We start from the raw sequence: 13865 nt of genomic DNA on the forward strand, positions 1-13865 counted from the left end.
GAGCTGCTTAACAGTGCTCAGCTGGGGGGGGGGGGGGGGGGGGAGTTATTGCCTAAAGGTTGACGTCCACACTGAGGTCTTCATAAGGTTTTAAGAGGAGGACGATGACGATGAGGAGAAGAAAGAAAGGATTCCCTTCTCTTGGAAGAGAACTTGTGACTTTGAAATAATGCACTCATTAGAGTGTAAGAGACACTTTTCACAAGCTGTAATCAGCTTTATTTCTGAAATACTGAGTTAGCGGTGCCGTAATATCTTGAAAGCGGGCATTTTATATCATTACGTCCTTCGTGCATTTAAATATCAAACCACTTATCGCTGAATCGAAAATGATTTTGGGCTAAATTTACGCGGTCGGTGCTGCGACACGACTGAAGAGAAAGAGGGGAGTGACACATGCTATGAAGTCCATTTCAAGGGCACCGGTGTAAGTATGCGCGCACTTATGGAGCCACAGTGGGACCATATTTCACGGCGTCACCCCCAGCTTTGTTACGGCCGCGGCAATCACCGGCATCTCTGCAGATCTATAACTGCCTCATACTCATCAGCCGCTGCCGCGTCCAGATGTGGATGGACCAGAATTAATCCTCTATATTTTCGATGGGGCTTCGTATCACTCGGTGATGGATGTGGCCATTACGGCAACCCCCCCACCCCCCCGTGGCCTCGTCATCATGACTACTCTCACCCTCAGCGACACCAGTATCAGAATCATCACCAGCTTTTCAGCCTCAAGTCTCTGAGAGCACCAGGGGATCCAAGAAACTTGAGACATAATTCGGTGAAAATTTAATATTTTTCGATAATATTGTACTGTAACATATGTGGAAATGCATGTCTATTATTTATTTCCTTTATCTTTACCGTCTTTGCTGCTGTGACAGTGCAAATTTTGCAACACGTGTGTTGTTGTGTAGAAGCCGACGAATTGGCTTCTTTTTTGGCAGAGAGGGAAAAAGTGGGAAAAACGCCTGTGCATAGTTTTTAATACAAACATTCAAAATGTTTTATTTTACATGTGTTTTGTTCTGTTCAAATTTCAAATTTAACACGCAAAATTTGGAGTTTATGCCCAACTACAGTGTTTTTTTCTTCATTTTAAATTGTTAATACACTATTTTAACATGCAGTAAATTGTAAATAACTGGAAAAATGGACAAAAGCACTTACTAACGGGACGTTTTCTGGCACTTTTAGGGTTAAAATAAGCCAAAAAAGAGACATTTTCAGGCTTAAATGTAAAAGGGTTAAAGGCACATTATATAATTTCATCAAAAAACATTAACAAAACACCTGTTATGGAGGTGTTGTCTTGTTTGTGCTTAACTGGGAGAACGACTGCAGCAGAAATGCATTAAACTGACATTCTGGATGTTATTTCTGTGATTGTGACACCGTCTCACACTTGAGCTCAGTGTCGGATCAAAACACGCCAAATAAAGGTATTTGAGAGTGTTTTCAACCCACGTTTGCTTCTGTAAATAATTCTGTGGAATAAAAAAAAAAAAAAAATCATTACAGCTAAAAAACACTTACTGAGGTAGAGCTTGAATGGCATCTGTTCTTTTTTTTTTTTTTTTTCCTTAGGCACATTTTAACCTTATCCATAAATTCAGCCGTTCACTTTTCATTAAGCTAAACCTTTTACACCTCGCTCCCAAGAATCATTAGAACTGTGACCCCATCAATAAAGGTCAATCTTCCCATTCTCAGAGCTTATCCATCATATGCTACCTGTCTCACACTCACACAGTATCCACGCTGTCTCTGTGAAACGATTTACAGCACAGCAGGTAAAACGTGCAGCAAAAACCCCCCCCCCACAGATTTATCTAGAGTATTTACCCATAGGCGTTCCCACTCCGTAGGCCTTGGAGTCGATGAGGTCTCCGACCTGCGTCAGGTTGCAGTTGCGCTGCGTGACAAACTCGATGGTGGTGGACTCCATGAGGAAGGCGTAGTCCGAGGTGAGGACGCGCTGGATGCCCTCCTCCACGTTCTTCACCATCACCGACTGACGCCGGCTGTTCATGAACTCCCACATCTTGTCATAGGTGGAGATTTTGGTTTTCTGCAGGCGCCGCCAGATAAAAGGAGCAAAGTGAGCGCAGAATAAACAACAATAAACAAGTGGTTAAGTCTAAACTGTGACGTTGTAGTATTTTCCTTTATTTTGAAGGCCATTTTTTTTTTTTTTGAGAAATAAAGGGATGTATATTAACACGAATAATACAAATTATATGAACACAGAACTGAAAAAGCCTCTTGGATGATGAGGTGAAACATATTCAAGAAAATCTACTGACTCAGTGTGTTTTGGAATGTATTACCTCTTTGCAAAATAAAGTTTAATATCTATATTCTAACTTTTTATATTAGGGCGCCACTTTTTAAAGATGGCAAACTTCCACCACAAAACATAGGCACATTTATGCATAAAACTATGTTTTTTTAATGACTATTTTTCCTGCTGTTTCAGTAACACCTTATATATTTTTTTTGCATATAAACAGTGATTCATTTTATGCATCTTTTATTTAAGTAAAGAGCTGGAAACATTTCTACAAAAAACATATTTTGGTACCTAAACGAAATCTCTCACAACCCATTTATAGGTTCTGGCCTAGTGTGTTAGAGGAAATAATCTAAATAGAGTATTTGGTCCAAACTGAGGCACACTTTAATCCAATCAGGAGCCAGGAACGCACAAAGAGGCGGTCCTTTCTGTCTCTGCCTCACCGAATGCATTCATGAGCTGACATAGGGAGGAGCAAGGGGAATGCTAATGGACTAAAGGAGTGGAGTTTAATAAAATCACAGTTAGTTTTTGAGGCTCAGTGTGGTCAGCAGTTCAGTGTATTAACATTCTCTGAATAGCATCTCCATAATATAGTTGGTTTCATGCCTTTATCTTGAAGGATTTCCTCATTAATGGGTAATTACTTTACAACTAATGTCGTGTTACCACTACATGGTGCCAGCTTGTCTCGCCTCGCCTCAGCTCTACGTGGTTTGGTTGGTTTGTCATTACAATATAGTACTGCTCCGCTGCATGAAACTGCCGTGACCTCATTTTAAACGCGACGCACACAAACAAGTGACTAGTGACTTGTAAAGCAGTTCTGTTCGATGTGACTGAATCATTAGAATCAGTTCATTAAAAAGATTAGTTCAGTACTTCCTGCATGACTGGAGCCTAAAGTACAGTGGCAGGGGTTTGGGATGCGGCTAGCTGTTAGCGATCGGCGGCTTTCAGCAGTGCTATCGCTAAATACACCAGACTCCTCTGTTAAATGATGAGATTTTAGACATTTCCTTGCTAAACGTTGGAGATCTACTGTTCGGAATTGTTCACTTTGATTCTTGTGACCGATAAGTCTCGGCTTGAAACCTCACCAGAGTGGGTACTAAAAAAAAGTACCAGGTACCAGGTACTATCGCTAATGGAAAAGCAAAACAACCCTGCCGTGCCGAGGCGGCGCTAGTGGAAACATGCAAACATGCCATAATTGTTTATCCTAACACAACACAAGCAGATCACACTGCTGCTTCAATACTTTAAGTGTTCAACTGCCAAAAACAAAGGTTAGGCTTAAATAAATAAATGCAATTCCTGAGGTGCATCTGTGAAACAAGTTGTCTCCCTGACAGTGCATCACTCGGAATCAGAGGCAGCAGCAACAACGCTGAGATGAGGAATCAGACGATACGCACAGCCCCAGCTTCTCAGCAAGGTTACCGACTCCAAAGCCACAGCGGGACGCCTTTGAGCGGGGAAAAACAACTCGTGCGCCGCGTGCAGAATGAAATCAGACTGCAATTGCAATAATTATTGACTGATTCCTTGATTAAAAACAACACGACTTTGTCTGACTGCGCCGCAAAATACGAGCCTCTCTTGTGTCGTATTAATAGCGATAGTAAACCTGCTCAAGCAGCATTTGCTGCAGTGGTAAAAAGAAAAAGAAAAATGTCACATGTAACCACAGTTGTGTGATGTGAAATAAACAGCAGGCAATATGCTGTAACTTTAATAGATTTGTCATAAAAAAGAGCAGTATCGGCTACCTTGAAGAAGGTCATAGTGGCTCCATCCTCCACCACGCCATACAGGATCTTAGTCTGCTTGGCCAGGTCGTCGGCGGAGTCTATGGGTGACTCCATCCTCTCCACGGTGAGGAAGGCAGCCAGGTTAGCGGTGTAGGAGGAGATGATGATGAGGGTGAAGAACCACCAAATGCCTCCCACTATTCGAGTCGAAAGCGCCTTGGGCATGAGCTCGGAGCCTGGTGCGTGGAAGGCGGTAGGGAGGAAATGTTACAGTGCATTCATCTCAGCCGCTCCCTCTTCATTACGATTCTCATCTCGCGTTTACTTGTTAACTGCGATTGTGAGTGTGAGTGTGTGTTTGTGTGCAAAACAAGACCAGATTATTATTATTATTTAAATAAAAACTTGTCTCAAGAACTCTCTCTAAAGTTTTGGGCCTGTGGCATTTTCACCTCACGCGTCAAGGTGTGATCACTTTAACGAGAGAGAGAGAGAGAGAGAGCTCTGAAAACAAGATGATTGTTGGGTTTCAAACAAGAGAAATTATCTTGTCTCGGTCGCAAGCGGCTGCTTTAAATAATGCAGGAGATACAGAGAGAGAGAGAGAGAGAGGTGCTATTTAGGAAGAAAGAAAGGGGTGGGGATGCATAAATCAGTCAAATCAAATAAAGCACATTCAATATTGAACCGTCATAAAAGTGTGAAGGAGTGACAAGCAGTTTGTGCCAGAGATGTCATGTACTCAAGGTAACCTCACATCCTGACTCTAAACCCCACTGATCTCTGAGCGCTGATGGACCAAGGGCAAGAGGAGAGGATGATGGGTGCTGTCAGCGCCGTGATCAAGAGCAGATTTATAGGCCATCTGAGCGGATACAGGGACGGATTTCTTTTTTTTTATCCTGCCGTTATCTTAAAGCTGCAGTGTGTAACTTTTCTTGATATTTGTTATTGTTTTAGTAAGTAAGTACATTTTATTTACAGATATGGAATCACAAAGTGCTTCACAACGCAATACTAGGAAAAAATAATTCAATAAAGATGGCCGGTGATAATGTAATTTCTTTCTTCGTCCCGTTTCTTCTACACACGTGTACCGATTCTCGTGCGTGTACGATAATCGTGGTGTTCAGGGTGAATTTGGACGCTTATTGGCCCCTCCCACATCCAATTTTTTACGTACATTCGGTCGCAAAAATCGGTGAGTTTTGGGGCATGGGAAAAGCCTCAAAAATGCGATTCGGAAATTTGGCGGAAAAATAGTAATAATAATAATACTAAAGATATAATAACTGCTTCAGTTTCAATAGGTTTCTTGCACAGTCATGTTCGAACCCTGATAATAATTAAAAAATATGGGAAAACGCAACAATAAGAATAAAACAAAAAAAACCCTTGTCTAAATAAAAGCCTGTTAAAAAGAAGTATTTAACTCTTTAACACCTAAGCCTCAAAATGTTCATCTGGACTTTTTATTTTTTGCTTATTTCCTGAAAAACGTAAATATCTAGCAGTTATTTACAGTGTACTGCATGTTAAAATGGTGTAATAACAATTTAAAATGAAGAAAAACACTGTAGTTGTACATGAATGCCAGATTTTGCCTGTTAAATTTGACATTTGAACAGTATAACATGTAAATAAAACATAATTTGTTTTTTTTCTGTGTGTGTTTTCAGTCACACTGCAAACATTTGCGGCAATGTTGCCGTTGTCTGTCTCGACATAAAACAACAGTGCGGGGAACGTTGCTAAGCAACACGAGATCTAAACATCGCCCATACGGAGTCAGACAGAGAGAGTTGTGCGGAGCTGATAGGCTGATAATATAAATGTAATTATATTTATAAAAGGTTTTAAAATCTGCATTTTTTTTTTTTTTTAATTCAGGTAATTTGATTTCGACTCAAGTGGTGATAAATTTAAATCCCTCATATCCACATGTACCCGCGATTCCTATATGAGCTAAGTTGATCTAATTAAAAAAAAACATTACATGCACAATTAATCTAAATTCTGTGCAGAACCCTGGAGGCCTCTCTCTTGCCACTGGTGTCAGAAAAAAAAAAAACCCCAACCCCTCAGAGACAGTGGGATATAGAGAGCCTGAGCTCCACAGAGCACCAGCAGCCACAGGCCTGAGGCAACTACCTTGCTGCATGAGAGCCCCGACTCCAAACCAGAAACTATTGAGCAGAGTAAAATTGTTTTCCACTACGTCTGAGTCGGGGTTGCACGGATGCGGGTTGTACCACTCGTACGGGCTAAACCTACAAAAAGGGGAAGAAGAGAGAGAGAGACAGACATGTCAGTGCAGAGCAAAAAAAGGAGCACAGCGTGTTCAAAATTAAAAACATACATCTTAAAGACGCAGGAGCAGAGAGAATGTTAATGTGCAGGAATGCTGTGTTGCGATGCCCCCCCCACAACACCACCACCACCACCACCACCACCACCACCCCGAGGGTCCGTTTCTGCAGAGGCTAAAAGCGAAATCATTCAGGCTTTTGCCGAGATCAACGTATTGGCATATTCAAATGCCATCAGTTTATTGTGAGAACCGATCGATAGGCTGGAATAACACTGTCACTGGTGATAATGTCCTGCTACGTGATGATCTTTGGGAGCTCATTGGGATTCAACTGAGTCAGGAGAACCCCCACCCCCCCCCCCCCATCCCCCCCAGCAACTGCAATAACCACATTTTAGACACCACGTCCTCCTGAAACCACCAAAATGGGAACTGTGCTCTTCTTTCCTCCCTCTCTCGTTGTTTTCACTCACGTTGCCATCGCACCTTTAATCTCAACCCATCCCCACCGCAGCGACGCGCCCCCCCTCCCCCCTCCCCTCTCTCCAACACTCCCTTGCTTGCTTCAGCACTGGTTGTCAGCATCTTCAGGTCAGCTGTGGACATTTCTCATTTATTATCCTAAGCAAAAGTGGCACGGCATTAGCGCGGGGGTGATTGGGTTTGCGTTAAGCATCAGGAACTGATTGAGTTTGTGCTGAAGTGGTTATGGAGGGAACATCGCTAATGCGGGGGGTTGAGGGGGGGGGGTGCTCATCAGGTAATGCTGTTTGGGAGCTTTTGCTCCTCTTAGCACGGTCGCATGCTAATCAGCCTCGCGGCGTGTGCGCTCGAGGCTCCATAAATGTGTCATATTACGGTGTATTTCACATAAACATGTGTACACGGCGTATTATTTATAAGATAAAGAGCGGCGCTTCACGTAGAGGCTGCACTGCAGTGGATCTGTCCTTCGGTCGCCTCTTTGTTGCCGTAGCAGCATAATTAACGGTCTTGATTTTTATTTTTTGCTTTTACACCTATTTTCCCGCAGCGTCCTCTTGAGAATCATCTACGTGGTCATGGCTGCGACGACACGCGGTAATTCTTCCCCCGTCAACCCCCATCAGGACGCCTGATTTACAGGAATGTCAATGAGCTCCGTCTCCTTGGAAGCAACTGAAACGGCTCATTGGCCTTGAAGAGCCATGTAGAATTCCATGTGTGGGAGTGCAGATCTCCATCGGTTAAATCAAGTTATTCTCAAAATCTGCTGATTTATTTATGTTTTTTTTTATTTTTCCATATAATGTTCAGCTAAAGCCTCAGGCTAAACCGCGGGTGCCATCAGATAATAACATGTGCTGTTTCTATCCACATGTGTGCTCTGCATGCACCGAGCTCTATGATTCTTCCGTATGACCTTTGCCTGGAGCTGGACCGTATTCCTGCGGGCCGTGTTCTGCACACCGATCACCGGGAAGAGGAGGGGGGGTAAGGTCACCTCCTCACACCGAGCACAGGGGACATGTCGAATTGCACACGGAATTCTAAAAAGATCCCTCTCTACCCCCCCCCCCCCCCCACAGCTCTCCTGCTCCTGTTCCTATTCCCTCTTCGCACGTTCTCTGTCACAATAACACAAAACGCTTCCTCCATTAACTGTCAGTTGGATTCAATTACTCTGGCTGACTTTATAGATCTGTTGCCTTTCTTCGCTCAGGCCGAGTAAAGAGGCCGCGTTTGAAGGTTTTGAAATCACACACGCGTAACAAAACTGCAGCATGTTGCAGTAAACATGTTACAGTTGTGAATCAGGCAATCGAGATTTTCTACCTGAGAAAAGGTTGATGCAATCAGAAAGAATTATCGCTGGGTACGTTAATATCGGTTAACGGCGTCAACATTAACCCACGTTTACGCATGACACGTTAACGTGACGACTGACCGGAAAAAGACTCGTGTGACATCATGTTTACGTGACTCCCGATTGTTAAAATGAGTCTCTAAAGTAACGCTAAACATACGCAACACACAGGTACACTGGTTATTTGTAGCGCTGCTTTTTTCGTTTAATAAACAGACCTGACTCCAGTTCGTCTGTAGGCACGCTTACGGCGCTAACGCAGCTAACAGAGCTAACTGGTAAACGGTGCCTGGACTCCGGTGCCGTGGCGCGTAAACATGCGTGTCTTTTTCCAGTCAGTCATCATGGAAACTCGTCACGCGTTTAACGTGCGTTTTTGTGACGTCAAGTTTAAACGATTGTTAAAATTAGTCTCTAAAGTAACGCTAAACTTAAACACAGAGTCACACATACGCAGCACACAGGTACGCTGGTTAGTTCGACTGTAGGCGCTAAAGGAGCTAACACAGCTAACGGAGCTAACTGGTAAACGGTGCCTGGACTCTGGCGCGTAAACATGACATGCGTTAACGTTGACGCCATTAACGTACCCATCGCTAGAAAGAATATACCATTAGTTACAAACAGAGATGAAAGTGAACCACTCAGTAGAATGTTCTACCTCTGGAACGTGAAATCATACACACAAAAAAGTGCGATATGTGGCTCAAAACTGTTGTGAATCCCCATGTGAGACTGTGAGGTGTTTTTATTGCGCTAAGCCAGGACTTCATAAAAACTACGCCACTTACTCCATTTGCAGGGGATTAAAGTAAATAATATACTCGGCATTTGGGTGGATTCAACGATCAATCCTCGCGCTGTGCAAATCAATACCGCAATTATGAGAGAGCTCGGTGACCTGTAAAGAACACTGTACTTCAGTTTTTACACTTGGCAGAACTTTGCTGGAAAGAAAAAAAAAAAAAAAAAAAAAAAAGCTTTATAATTTGACACATTAAACAAGGCTATTTTCATCCCATCCAGAAGAATATCAATATAATTGCATGCTAATCACTTACCCCACTGTGACGAACTGGAAACTGGGTATAATTTGCATATTCTGAGCTAACTTAGGTGACAGTTGCTGCTTTTACCTCCTCGTGTGATCATTTTTTTTTTGCCATTGTAACATTTGATGAAACATGCGTTAAAAGCCCGGTCAGAGCACAGCGAAGAGGAGGCGTGATGCACGCGTCTTTTTTACGTCGTAACATGCATCAGTTGGGTTCATAACGATATTGTAAGAGAATTTCTTACAGCTGGTTAATCACATGGGTTACTGGTTTTTACAGTTGGTGATAGCAGGAATAGTGCAAGAAATCAAATGATGTAGACTCATACCAGTGTTTTTCCCAACTGCTTTTCCTAAAGCAGGAAAAGGAACATCATTAAACATAGTCCCTCATTTTCAAATTTTTTGTTTTCAGAAAAAAAACTGCTATATTTACTAAATAATTACTTTATTATCGCATGGAATGGAAATTGAGCAAAAAAAAAAAAACATGTTGGGAAGATCAAAAAATCTGTTTGGCAACCATCTCTTAAAGCAGGGGTGTCAAACATACGGCCCGCGGGACAGAGCCGGCCCACCTGAGGGTCCAATCCGACCCGTGGGATGAATTTGTTAAAGTTAATACTAAACTATATTTGTCGGTTCCAGACACCTGTGATTCTAAATCCATATTGATCCATAAATGGTCAACATTGTTGAAATCGCACTTATTTTTCTCAGGAAAGTTCCGGTTGTTCATAATATTTTGTAAAAAGTTACTTCATTAAAATGTAAAACAAAGGGAAAAATATAGGGTATTATTTGACTGGTCCGGCCCACTTGAGATCAAATTGCATCGTATGTGAAAGTCTTAAAGGCATTCAAGGCACGTAAAGGCATTTTAAATCATGATAATAATTTTTCTACATAAAAAGCTTTGTAAATATTAGTGTAAATTCAAAGCAAATGTAAAAAAAAAAAACACTGACATGGCACTTTATGGTCATATATTAATGTGATATTGATTGAAGCCGTAGAACAGTCACAGCTGAATGATTTTCAGTGAAAATCAAAAACTATGTTAGTAAAAACACGCAAACAAGGAAGAAAATAAGGATTTTAGAGTGAAGGGTAAAGGGCAGCGTTGACACGTTACCTGGCGATGACAAACAGCACACAACTGACACCCAAGCAAGCCAGCAGAATATACATCCAGATATCAGGCGAGAGGGGGTTGAGAAAGGAGAACACGCCCGGGTTGGTGCCGTTGGGCTTGCGGTACAGGATACTTATCCCCAGCGTCATGTAGGGCTTCGAAAAGTCGATGACCTTCTCTCTTGCATAGGTGATGGTCAGAGGAGCCACTGCCAGGTCGGCTTTCTGCGGCGAGAAAACAACAAAAAAAAGAGTTGAAATTATGCAAAAACGAACAAACACAACACTGCCACAACAACAAACGAGAGAAAATAGCCAGGGTCATTAGTTCAGTTGGATTGCCAGGGAGGTGGCTGAGTTTTTTTTTTCTCCAGGAAATTACATGTTATTTGTTCGATCTTTCTTCTTCTGCGGTTGGTGTCAAAGGTGAGTCACCGAGGCTCCAATCTACAGATTATTTTAATCAGCGACAACTTCACCTTCTGTGAGATCAGCCACTCCTCGACGTGCACAGTGCCTGCTCAGACACAAACTTACTTGGTGTTATATCAGTGTCTTTACCGACGAGAAACCATGTAGTGTTAAGATCGTTTCAGCAATAATTCATAAGAAGGAAGGTGTATATTATCATTTATTTATCCTTGTATGAACTCGTCTGTCTTCAAAAAAACGATGGCACCAAATAAACAGGCTCATGTTTGTTAGCTCTCAAGAATTTGTAAAAAAGATATCATTCCCATAAACACATGGTTCCAAAAAAGTCATTTTGTGAGTTGGCATGAAGAAATAAATATGGAACGAGCTTTTGGAAAACACATGAAACCATTAATCTGTCTTTGGAACCAATTTGACAAATCAACGCTGTACGGGGAAACGTTCCCAAAAGTTTAAAATATCCCATATCCGAGTTCTACACTCTTAGAAATAAAAGTGCTAAGTAGAACCACATAAGATTCTTCGGCTTGTCCTCATAGGAGAACCCTTTTGGAGGGTTCCACCAAGAACCCTTTTAAAACCCTTTATTCGGGAAAGGGTTTTTAAAGGGTTCTCTGGATCAAAATGGTTCTTACTGGAACCATTAGTGTTACCAAGAACCCTTGAAAAACCCTTTCTTCGGGAAAGGGTTTTTCAGAAGCAAAATGGTTCCAGGTAGAACCTCAGCCTTTTGGAACCCTTATTTCTAAGCTGTGCGAGGCGTCGCTCCATGACTCACGTGGTCCATCAGCTCTCGCACCATGCCGTTCCACTGGCCCGCGCTATCGTCCTGCATGCCGTACTTCCCGTCTTCCACTAGCCGCACCTCGTAGCGGAACCCCAGGATGGTGGAGAGCTCCCTCAGCAGGTCGATGCAGTAACCCTCGAAGCGGTCGTTCCCATACAGAGGCTTGTCGGACTTCTTGAACATCACATATGGCTCCTCCTGTAACAGAGAAATAGACACTAGGTGTCATTTATTTGTATTTTTTTTCCCCACAGTGTATCATGTTTGAGTTTTAAATGGGCTGCATTTACCAGTATGGTGGACACACGCAGGGATTTGTTCGCCAGAGAATCGGTGACGTTGGACGTCTTGCTTTTGTGAGTTTCTGTCATATTGAGTCCGCTGTTAGGATCCCACGTTCCAATCTGATGAAGCAAGAAAGTATGGATGAAAATAAACCACTTTAACGTTCCAGACCAAGAGTTTGACATTTCAGACCCCGGTTATTATTATTATTATATGAAACCTTTTTTTTTTTAACTAATATTTTTCCTCAGGTTGAACTCCCTGTGTCTCATGAGTAGAGCTGAAACGATTCATCGATTATTAATCGATAACTAAATTAATCATCAACTATTTTGATGCTTTTTTTCCATTATTGAAACAAGATTTCTGACCGTTTTAGCTTCTTAAATGTGAATATTTTCTTCGTTTCTTTGATCCTCATAACAAAGAAATCAATGAAAGTGAATTATTTTGGTTTGTGGACAAAACAAGACGTTCAAGAACATCGTGAGGGTAATTTACTATTATTTATGTTGTTATTTTCACGTATGTCTTTAGTCGGTTGGCTATTTGATTTTAACCTGGCACACTAACTGCATCCAACCTCAGCAGTTTGTAATGTTTGTAATTTTGCACTTCAGGCTACTTTCTTGTATGTGTCCTCATACATTTTTAAAATGGCATCTTTTGCTGTGTTTTTATGACACAATACTTATTATATGACCTTTTTGGTTCTTGCACCTGGCAAATATACACAAATCGAACACTAAAACGGATAAAAACAACTAAAACTAAGCATTTACAAAAATAAATGCCGTCCTTCAAGTGTCCACAAAATCCACGCGCAGAGGTGGTTTGAGGACGCGCGCGCGTCCACACTCACACAAACCTGCTCTCAGCCCAGATTAGAGCCCGCCTCCACAGCTGGCGTTCCTCTGATCTGCGGCGGTTACACACACTATTTTACCCTAATCAGGGCCCGTACTGTTAATTTCATTTGCAGCCTCCGGCACAATCCTCGCCTCTGATCTTCACATGATTTCTTTTATGGTGGTGCTTTAGAACGTTGTTTTCATATCACAGGAGAAGCTTTGATTGGCTCACACTCTCTCTCTCTCTCTCTCTGTCTCACAAACACGCTGACAGCAGACACATCTGTCCAGACAGACTCTTTAGAAAACAGACATCCAATCATATGTAGTCACAGGAGACACAATTCTGATGCATTTTTAATGCAGTGTGAAGAAGAAGCACCTTTTCCAGCCCCTCCTCCTTCAGACTGATCACATCCAGGTCGAAATCTGTTCTCAGTCCGTTTGTCTTGTTGAAGAGAACGCGTCCCGTCAGGCCGTCCCAGTGAGCCTGTGTGAACGATGAAATACAGCGTGATGAAAACTCTTCAGTACATCATCATCATCTCCTTCACCTTAAAGTCGTCTCTCTCTCTCAAAAAATATCAATCTAACCTCTAACCATGAAAGTTTCCCCCCCCCCCCCTTCCTTAATTATGAATTCAAGCTCTCGCTCTCTCTCCTCTTCAACAACATAACAAGAAAAGAATAGAAGAAAGTTTGACAGGTAAGACTTCATTATGCATGTGGTTCATTGTGCTTGAAGTCTCACTTCAAAGCCATCGGAGGAAAAAGACGGGCATGGAGAGCGACGGCAGACGCAGGAGGAGGAGGGGGGGGTTTGGGGTGGGTGTAACGGTGGAAGAAGCGGCAGCCGCTTCAATCCTGAAAATTATCTACAATGATAGCATCCGGTGTACTTTGCAGAACAAAGCAAAATGGCTGACCCTGACTCGCGTTGAGGAGACACAGGAGTGACTTTGATATAAAAACAGGTGGAGATACGCAAGGGAGAAAGAAGATGAAAGCTCCAAAAAAAAAGAAGTAGTTATTGTGGATAATGCAGTGGTTATTTAGAGACTTTTGGGAAGAAATGCTGAAAAACACAGTAAAAGCACTGTAATCAACCA

At 42.3% G+C, this 13865-nt stretch overlaps 1 protein-coding gene across 2 annotated transcripts in view; it reads right to left on the reverse strand.

Moving 5' to 3' along the window:
* LOC310934931 (glutamate receptor ionotropic, kainate 2-like) overlaps positions 1-13865 on the reverse strand; it is a gene marked incomplete at both ends in the record, with an annotated part of 71361 nt that overhangs the window by 7744 nt on the left and 49752 nt on the right. For both annotated transcript variants that reach the window (XM_083898736.1, XM_083898735.1), the window contains 7 exons: positions 1849-2074; positions 4072-4289; positions 6205-6323; positions 10400-10623; positions 11612-11818; positions 11911-12024; positions 13139-13246. In XM_083898736.1, the coding sequence (XP_083754862.1) occupies positions 1849-2074; positions 4072-4289; positions 6205-6323; positions 10400-10623; positions 11612-11818; positions 11911-12024; positions 13139-13246 (1216 nt within the window). The remainder of the gene's footprint in view (positions 1-1848; positions 2075-4071; positions 4290-6204; positions 6324-10399; positions 10624-11611; positions 11819-11910; positions 12025-13138; positions 13247-13865) is intronic.

Source organism: Microchirus variegatus, assembly GCF_963457635.1.
Source record: "Microchirus variegatus genome assembly, chromosome: 12".
Classification (NCBI taxonomy): Eukaryota; Metazoa; Chordata; class Actinopteri; order Pleuronectiformes; family Soleidae; genus Microchirus; species Microchirus variegatus.